The 10034-nt window shown below is 43.8% G+C and overlaps 1 protein-coding gene across 1 annotated transcript; it reads left to right on the top strand.

Moving 5' to 3' along the window:
• The first annotated feature begins 7824 nt into the window (after positions 1–7824).
• On the top strand, positions 7825–8456 carry LOC139784691 (uncharacterized protein F21D5.5-like). Its single transcript, XM_071723886.1, has 3 exons — positions 7825–8114; positions 8208–8269; positions 8356–8456. Exons 1-3 carry the CDS (start codon positions 7842–7844, stop codon positions 8357–8359), a joined length of 339 nt encoding a protein of 112 aa, XP_071579987.1. The 5' UTR covers positions 7825–7841; the 3' UTR covers positions 8360–8456.
• The last annotated feature ends 1578 nt before the right edge of the window (positions 8457–10034 follow it).

The following is a 10034-nucleotide window of genomic DNA, read 5'->3' as shown; positions in this document are numbered from 1 at the left end:
GCGGACGTTTCGGTTCTCGTTCTGCGATTGTAACTTACGCAATAAACCATCTTTACGTTTCTTAAACCTGTGTTCCCTTATTCCGCGGATCGCGAGTGAACGCGCGACCGAGTGCGGGAGTGCTTAAAGAGCGTGCGAAAACCGCCGGAGTGCAACATTTTGGGGGCTCGTCCGGGATCGGACGAACGTTGACGAACGTGATGAGCGGCGAGGAAACGGGCGGAATAGCCACAACGGCGGCCCCTTCGAGGAAGAGGACTCGGGCCGCGACTCCTGTAGTGAGTGCTCCGCAGCCCACGTCGCAGGCGGAGATTCTTCAGGCGGTTCTCCTGGAGATGCGAGCGATGCGAGAGGAGCAGGCGCAGAGGGAGGCGATCTTTACGGCGGAGCTACTACGTCGGGTCGAGGAGTTTCTGCTCCTCCGACAACAGCTAAGTCCTACCAATAATAGAGCGTCCGGGGATACGGGGACGCGTTACGCGCTATCGGGGACGAGTGATGTGCGCGCGGACCCCACGGCTTATGCCGCGAATTCGGGAGTGAGCGACGCGCGAGAGAATACGGGGGCGCGGGGCGCGTTTGCAGGCGTAAGTGGCGTGCGCGCGGAGCTCGGATTTAAGCTCAAGCCCGACGTTTATGACGGATCGGTCCCGTTGCGAGAATTTTTCTCCCAGTTCGAAATTATCGCTCGCGCAAATCAGTGGAGCGACTCGTCAAGGACCATCGCATTAGCTTCCTGTTTGAGGGGAGAAGCGCGTTCGATTCTGGACTCTGTCGAAGACGTAGAAAATCTCGAATACGCGGAGCTAAAATCGAAGCTTGAATTGCGTTTCGGGGAGGGGCACCTCTCTCAAAATTATTACTCTCTCTTTACAAACTGGAAACAGAAATTCGGAGAGGATTTTGCGTCTCTCGGTTCCGAGTTGGAGAGATTTGCCCGGTTGGCGTACCTCGAGTGCCCCTTCGCTGATCGGGATAAGATTGCGTGCTCGCAATTTATCTCTGCTTTAACGGATGGCTTTGTGAGAAGGACTCTCCAGTTGGAGGGAGTTACCTCATTAAAATTAGCGATAGAGAGGGCGAAGGCCGTTAAGGCCATACAGGGAGAGAATTTCGGAGCCCGGAAAAGGGAAGGAGATTGTGAATTAAAATTGGAATAGAGAAACTAAATTTGATTTTTCTTTTGCATTTTATTGTTTTGTTTCTGGATTTAATTAATCTGTTCTTTTGTTTCTGCGTATAATGTTTGTTCTTCCGCAGAAAGAAGTTTGTCTGTGATTTTTTTGGAGGAAGAGAGAGAAACACTGAGCGGAGTTTCCACGGCGTCGTCACCAACAACGACGGCCGAAGACTTCGTAAAGAAGACCGCCTGCCCACGGTTTTTGACCCGTGGTTTTCCCGTGGGCCGTAGGGCAAATGCCGGGCGAGGACCTGGGGAGCCCTGCGGGGCGCAGGGTCCACGGGAAGTTTCCCCCCCTTGTCCGAAGATTCTCGGGGAAGGCGGCGAACTGAGGAGAAGGAAGACGGTTTCAGCGGGCAGAGGAAGAAGAATTCTTCGAGGGAGAAGGTTGGGGGGTTGCCCTGGAGTCGGCTGAGGGAGCTTAGGGCCTGGTGGGACGGTGCCCGAGAAAACCTGTAGCAGCAGCTCAGGTAGGGGCAGGAAGCTGTTCTGGGTTCCGGAAGTTCTTTCCCGGAAAAGCCGATTGGGGACCTGCCCTAGAACCTTCTAGGAAGAGGACTGAGTCCTGGACTTCCTGGTGTCCCTGTTCGAGCGAGTTGGACAAAAGGAAGCGAAGCCTGAAAACCCGTAGCAATAGCTCGGAAATGGGCGAGGATCGTTTCGGAGTCCTGAGACTTGCAGAGAAAGGGGAATTGCTTGGAGACTGCCCTCCCTGATTGTCGGGACGACAATCAAGAAGAAGGGGGGGGCAGTGTTGCACCCGCGCTGTGAACGTCGCCCGGTATCTTTCGTCGCGGAGCGTCTTTAGCAACGGGCGTTGCTATGTGTTGTTGATTCGACCCGGCTGTCAGATTTCCTTCGCACTGAAACTCGAGCGGACGTTTCGGTTCTCGTTCTGCGATTGTAACTTACGCAATAAACCATCCTTACGTTTCTTAAACCTGTGTTCCCTTATTCCGCGGATCGCGAGTGAACGCGCGACCGAGTGCGGGAGTGCTTAGAGAGCGTGCGAAAGCCGCCGGAGTGCAACAATATTATTGCGTTTTATCGAGTTGACCCGTTAATCAATTAACCTGCAATCCTGACCGCCCTTCCTTACAATTGTTTTATTCACACTTTCCTTAATTTTTTGATTAAGAAATTTATGCTCATAGAAAAAAACAGACATAACCTTGCAACCGTTCGCTTAGCCGAGGCGCCGGGAACACGCCGGAGGTAACAACGGCGCCGGAACACACAAAAAGTAGCAGGCTAGAGCATACAGATTAAGAGCGCCGGATACGCGAGTCCGAAGAGCCCATATGACTAGCGTTTTCTTGAGAAGACAGCCGTAGAACCAGCGGAGGGGACCGGGGTCAAAATGACCCACACGGACGAGCCGCGGAAGGCGGAACGAGCAAAACGGCGATGGGGACATATCGGGAGGCACGAAAAGGGGAGATGCCACCGGTCGTAGCGCGAATCCGACAAGGGGCCCGCGATATAGCGGTACCGCGCCAGGATGACCCCCGAGAGCGAGCCAAGGGGGCCAGCGCGGGCAAAAACACACGCGGAGCGAATCGGGGCACGCCGACCGAGACCGTTGACGCGATCCACAGCGAGATCCGAATCCCGAGCGCGGAGGTAGCGGGGTCACGCGAGGTACCCCGCGAACGGAGGCGCGAGGTGACGAGACGAGGGGCGGCTATCGGGACCTGCCAAAGGGGCGACCCGGAAGCGAACCACCCGATCCGCGACGCGCTGAGGTCACCGGGGGCGAAGATAGCGGGGACACACCGCGTCCCCCGCGGATCGGGGCACGATAGTCGAGTCAAGGAACCGATCGGCGGAACGCACCCAGGGACCCCTCAGGGGCACCGCGACATCGGCGGAAGCGCGTTCTGACGTTCGGGGGCCGAGATACCGGGGACAAACAATGGCACCCGGAACTCGGAAACCGAGAGTCTCCGGGGCGAAAGAGGGGACGGAGAGGTATCGGGGGAGGCGCCGGAAGAGATCCCCGGGGTCGACAAAACCACTCGGCGGAGTGGTCGCGAACCACGGGAACCGGGGGCCCGGGGCACGAGACTCCCCAGACAGACGCGTGCGGACGTGCGGGAGCCCAGGGGTGAGAACCACGGGCGACAGGGAATGCGAAAACAGCACAAGAAAAGAGAAAGTTCGGAACATCTGGCGCGGAAAAGTACTGCGGCGTAGAAACACCGAGAGTGGGATCGACGGTCCCGAAGTGGGGACGCCGCGAGAGCCCGAGGAATCGAGGCAGTCGCTCGGATATCGTGGTCGCGGTAACACGTACTAAGATTCTATAAGAACTCGGCGCGTAGTTTAGCGCAGCGGTATATTACAACCGAGCACTCCCGCGTACCATCGCGTTAAACATAACTCGTATTACAATAGCGAGCGGTAATTGATTACCAATTGTAACGACGTTCGACGAATGTGTCAGCGTGAAGCGCATACAGTGCGGCGATTTTGTAATCAACCACGACGATCTGAAATAAATCAATCGTTTGTTAATATACGCAGTGTCAAGTTAATGTAAATTACTTACCTGCTACGTACCTTGTCCCACGGCATCGATCCAGCGTAGTCCAGCGGTGTTCCAGTATGCGATAAGGCGAGGATCTGGGACAGTCAGCGGCAGTTGAGATCCATCCGGGGCGAGAAGCTGAAAGGGAAGGCGGTCGATTAGTTGAGCACACTCATTCTCTACTTACCCGTTCCGACGACAGGGGTGTCCATCGTTGTCCAGCGAGGGCCAGTGGCAGCGGCAGCAGCGGGGCGGTGATCCATCCAGCGTTGAGAACCTGGAAATAAGAGAGAATTAATGAAGTCTTGTTGCAACGTCGTACCGTGATTTCGATAATTACCTTCTCGGTAGAATGAGGTCAAACCGAGTGGCGACCGTTTGAAGGACAAATCTGGCTGAAAAGTTGATTTAGCGCGCGGTCCACGTGCCCATAAAGTGACGTCCGGTCACAACCTCTCTCACAGTTGGAAGCTTTAGAGGAGTTCGGCTCGAACCGCCGTGCGAGACTGCAACTTAGTGCAACTTAGTGCGCCAGTTAGAATAAAAGCTCATTTGGAGCAGCGATCTGTGATATGTAAGGGGGTCATTTCGGATTGGCCATCGTCGATCGCCGTCCTGTGGCCGGTAATACAGGATAAATCTAATATTATTAAGTTGGATCGTATGTGTATCGAAGAAAGTGGGACCCTTTAGCTAAGAAATTGTCGTTGGAGGCTACAGATAATATCATTATTACATTTAAAGAGAAAAAAGTCCGTGATCTTAAATTTTTTTCCAATGGAGTCGGACTTAGGGTCAGACTGTATGTGCCTCAAGCTAGACAGTGCTATAACTGTTTTAGATTCGGTCACACGAAGAATGCATGCAAGAGTGAGACCCGATGTATAGTGTGTGGTGACAGGGCCCACGGCCAATGCGAAAAGTCGCTGCGGTGTTGTAATTGCGGTGGACCACACAAATCCACCTATAGAGGATGTCCCATTTATGACAAAAACAAAAATATCAACGTGGTGATGGCTTATAAAAATATATCTTTTCACAGCGCCCAGAGGATAGTCGAGGGTGACAAGGCGGTTCCCCCACGATCTTTTGACAGGTATTTGAACCCGGATTCTTGGCCGGCTTTGCCGACGCTCTCCAGGAATGTTTCGCGTGTGGAGGCGGATGGTGAGGAGTGTGATGGACTGGGGGCTCCGGTGGCTCGCGGCCCGCGGGTGGGCGATACTTGGGGCTCCCCCGGGTGTGCTGATAGAAACAGAAGGGAACCACATACAAGATCCACTAACGCCACGAGAGATTATCACAAGCAATTTGATATCCGAGCGGGGGAGGTCACTAAGGATAAGAGAGGTATCTTCTTTGCGGCGGCACGAAATGGGGCAGCCTGGTCGGAGGCTGTCCGTGGAGAGGCAGACAACGAGCGTGTGGACCCTCACCGTGGTCGGGAGGACCGACACATTAGAGAGGCCATCGACAAAGTCCTGCAGATACTACGAAGAATCCCAGAAGCAAGAGAGGTTTTGATTGACGCCCTGATGGGCTCCGAAGATTATGGTCATAGGGGTAAATCAATGCCCCGGAACAGAGGTGAATGTAATACTCAGGAGGAGAATGATGGTGTGAATGAAAGAGGTTGTGTGGGAGATAAGAGATCGGTCGCTTAGTAATTTATAAAATTCAATCTTCTGTTATCAAGAGACACGGTAGTGTCTCGCGCCAAGTATACGCGGAGCGAGACCGACCGTGACTCTTTTACGCGACGCGACGGGTTGCGAGTACTCGAGATGTTGAGATCTCGATAACGAGTGAACGGATCAAGTTCTAAGTAGGCTTGATCGATAGCTTGGGGTCGATTTGGGGGGAGGTATCTCTTATAATATTTTCCGCTACGTGCCCTACGAGCGGAGATATTGCGACGCAAAGTCGAAATGTGAAAATTTATTATTAAGATACTCCTCCTACTAACGCCGACGTCTCTCAATATAACATACATATAACAGAGTAATGTCACTTTCACTTTTTCGACACTGGCGCGCTAGTATCGCCAGTTTCGATATGTATCATACATACATATGTATACGTGTGTGTGTACTGCGCGCAGTGCAGATAGTGTGTTCAGAGCGCTGTCAGAGTCAGTTCAGTTAACCTATCGAGAGACACGGTAGTGTCGGAGCGAGACCGACCGTGACTCTTTACGCGACGCGACGATTAATTCAAGGTAATTGTTTTATGTAATTATCCTATATCTATTTTCTATTCTATATATTACTGTTACTTACTATACTATATATACTTATACTTACTACGTTTACGCGAGTGTTTACACAGGTTAACCTAGATTGTGCATAACATGGATAATATTGTGATCTCCCGCCTCTCCCCTATTTTCTCAATGTGCATTTCTGACTTTTGGAGGTACGCTGTCAGCCGCAATCTGAAGCGATCTGTATCTCCCAATATATATCAAGATATATTGACGGCAGGGAGCTGATGCCGAAGATATTTTCCCGTTTACGCGAAGGAATTATCGTAAGTTATCGTATCGTTTTCGTAAGTAGGTTAGATTACCAGTTTCTTACAAAATTTTACATAAAACGCGAGATTCACTTATGGGAACTTTCCAGCAAGCGACACAAGTCGACACAGGTATCGTTTTGTCTTTGTTACTCATTGCCAAAAAAGAAAGATAGAACAACGTTTGTGTCGGCTTGTGTCACTTGCTGGAAAGCTCCCTATGTATCCAAGTTTAACGCCTATTGAGTTAATATGAAATAATTTTCCTAAATTCTGGCTATCGTCGGAGTGTTATAATGAAGAAAGGTGAATGTCTCAGTGATTTAGAGAATTTTTAAGTTATTAAAATACTCCAGTGTCACTTTTGGAGTAACATTGGCGTGACATAAATGTTCTACTGCATAAATTAAATTTTCACAGGTAATTCTATCTATCAGCTTCTTCAGAGATGTTTAGAAGTTCTGAAGCGTGAATTCAGCGAGCCTAAAACAGTAACGGCAGATCAGTTAATGTATGTCAAGGAGGATCTTTCTTATATTACCGCACCATTATACGTTTTACTATTTTATTGTAACTAAGGTAAATATACTAAATGATAAAACTTATGAAGCAATATCACAATGTTGGCATGTTATTTTAATGTATGTAATATTGTGATTAGGCACGAGGAAAAAGCGAACCTCTGTTCACATTTGACGTTCACGATGATATTCGTGTTATACACGATGCTTCTGTCGAAACCGAGGAATCACATGCCGGAAAAATTTTACTTAGGTATTTATCATTAAAAGAATACTTTGTATAATTCTCTTTTATGTTATTTCTCATTAGATCATGGTACGAGAGGAACAAACACATTTTTCCAGCGAGTAGATGGGAACCTTTTGATCCAACGAAAAGTTGACAAGTATACACTGTCGAATAAAAATAGGAAGAAAGATAAAATCTGATAAACTTAGATTCAACGAATTGTCCAATTTCGTTTAAAGGATTCAGATTCAAAAGATTAATTTAGTAGAGCTACGTAATCGAGTAAATGAATTAAATATTATTATATAACTGAATGAATTAAAATCACAGTCCTTAAAAATACAATGTAGCTACAATATATATACATATATATATTTGTATATATATTGTAATATATATATATATATATATTACAATCTGTTGCATAATGAATCAATTGTACGATGAAACAAAGTTATTTATCTGGTTATAATATTTACAGTCCTTTGAATCTGAATCCTTTAAACGAAATTGGACAATTCGTTGAATCTAAGTTTATCAGATTTTATCTTTCTTCCTATTTTTATCCGACACTGTATACTTGTCGTAACTTTTCGTTGGATCAAAAGGTTCCCATTTACTCGCTGGAAAAATGTGTTTGTTCCTCTTGTACCATGATCTAATGAGAAAAAATAAAAAAATAACATAAAAGAGAATTATACAAAGTATTCTTTTAATGATAAATACCTAAGTAAAACTTTTCCGCATGTGATTCCTCGATTTCGACAGAAGCATTGTGCATAACACGAATATCGTCGTGAACGTCAAATGTGAACAGAGGCCCGCTCTTTCCTCGTGGTTATAGATATCCATTAACAGGTGGTACTTATGGTCGGCAGTCCAGACTCCGGAAAATCGCATTTTGCAAAGAATTATCTGAAGGAATACGGATACGTCAACAGAGACACTTTAGGGAGCTGGCAGAAGTGCATTGCCGCAGTCCAACAATACTTGAATCAAGGAAAAAGTATAGTTATAGACAATATAAATCCCGATCAAGCTTCGAGAAAGAGATACATTGAGGTAGCCAAGAAGCGCAATGTCTCGGTCAGATGTTTCGTCATGACGACAAGTATAGAACACGCGAAACATAATAATAAGGTAATCGGAAATTAACATTAACCGTCATCGTGTGAAAGAATCGTATGAAGTGATGTTTCTGAAAATTCTAATCGATTTATTATTATATTACAGTTTCGCGAGTTGACTGATCCAAGCCACATTCCAATCAACGAGATTATTATCAACTCCTACGTGTAAGTAGATTTTAGATATATACATCTCTACTCAAAATTATTTATCTTTGGATATGTAATTATACTTTGATGTTACTCCTTTGCAGGTAAATGGTCGACAGAAGCTTACAATGTGGTACATATTTTTAACAATATTTCTATATGTAAGTATATTTGATGAACCAATAAATAGTAAACATAAATTCAAAATCTTGCTAATAGTTATATGAAATGACTGTTTTATGATAGTTCAAACATATATACATATATACATATTAGATTTTATAATATATTATTAAGAATTACAAAGTGCAGTTTTCTTTATTTTAATTATGTTTAATATAGAATATTCATAAATAAATCCGCGATTTATCTTTTATGTCCTTTTCCGATCGTTTCCAATAATCTCCATTCCGTTGTCATACTTACGTGATATACATACGTGTAGCATGTTGATTCAAGCAAATAAGACTTTACCTTTGTCGATATATTTGTCACTTAACTGTTTGGATCTGTTAATTGCATATTCGTAGATAAAATAGCAAGTCCTATCAAGCTTATCCATACATTTTCTAAGAGTAGCAATTTTGAACGATATCATAATGATAAAGATACAAGACATAACGAGAGACATTTTTGTAAAACTCACAAGTGCTTCAAATAAAAGAATTTGAATTTTTTTTTCTAATTGAATTGACAAATGGATAATAAAAATATAGCATCGTATATTATAGATAGTAGATGATACGTTATGTCGAGGCGGCAATTCCAAAATCCGTGGAAGAACAATTAGCCGAGTTAATGGCGAAATCGATAAGAAACAGGAACGGTTAATAAAACCTGTTCTAACCACGCAACTATCAATTTTAGTACTTAATAACTTTTTTCCTAATTGAGAGCGACAATTTTAACTTATAGATTCATGTTTTACGCACCAAAATACACAAAATTAAAATTTTAGCCAATTCGGTGAGAAAGCCCCTCTCCTTCATAATTACCTTTTTTAAACCACATTTAACTGCTTATAAATATAAATAATATAAATATTATAAATAATTAATATAAATAATATAAATAATTAAATTATTTATATTCAACCAATTAATAATTTTTAAAATATAAGTAATTTATCTGAGACTATTTATTTATTATTGAAAAAATTAATAATTATTTTCCACTAATTATTAATTTTCAAATAGATAGTAATTTATTTTTGATAAACCATCTATTAATTATTTTAATAATAAAGAATTTATTTTTACTAATTACCAGTTTACAAAAGAAATTAATTTATTTTCACCTAATTACTAACTTTCACAAACTAGAAATTTTTCTCTGACAAATTACCAATTTTTTAAGTAATCTACACTTTTCACAAAAATTAAAAGAACACTATATATCTTTAAAAATAGGCAAAATTCAAGCAGCTGTAACTTTGTTAAAAATGAACAAAATTTAAATTTAAAAAAAGGATTTTAAAGCTCAAAATTTCTACTTTCGAAAGGTTACTATTATTTTTTAGTTTCTGTGAGTTTGGTAATTTTTACATATAGAAAACTACGAGCTAGACAAAATAGAAAATTTTCTTCTCACTTTGTGGGCCTGTCAAGTGCACAAAAAAAATCTGCGAAAATTTTCAACTTTCTAACGTAAAAGCTTGAAGTTTTCCTTGCAAAATCTTTTTTTAAAAATGTTTCTATGATTTTTTGTTACTGATTTATCGCGGATTGAATAAGAAATGAGGATTTTGACTTTGATTGCTCATAATTCCCTTAGAAATCATCGT

Source organism: Temnothorax nylanderi, unplaced genomic scaffold, assembly GCF_030848795.1.
Source record: "Temnothorax nylanderi isolate EJ_2023f unplaced genomic scaffold, tnyl_v1.0 TNYL_tig0663_pilon, whole genome shotgun sequence".
In the NCBI taxonomy this organism is placed as follows: domain Eukaryota; kingdom Metazoa; phylum Arthropoda; class Insecta; order Hymenoptera; family Formicidae; genus Temnothorax; species Temnothorax nylanderi.
This window is presented reverse-complemented; position numbering and strand designations above follow the sequence as displayed.

Excerpts from the sequence above, each read along its gene's own strand:
- LOC139784691 (XM_071723886.1), top strand. The coding sequence starts at position 7,842 with ATGGTCGGCAGTCCAGACTCCGGAAAATCGCATTTTGCAAAGAATTAT. Across the intron at positions 8,115-8,207 it reads ACGCGAAACATAATAATAAG|TTTCGCGAGTTGACTGATCC; the intron begins GTAATCGGAAAT and ends ATTATATTACAG.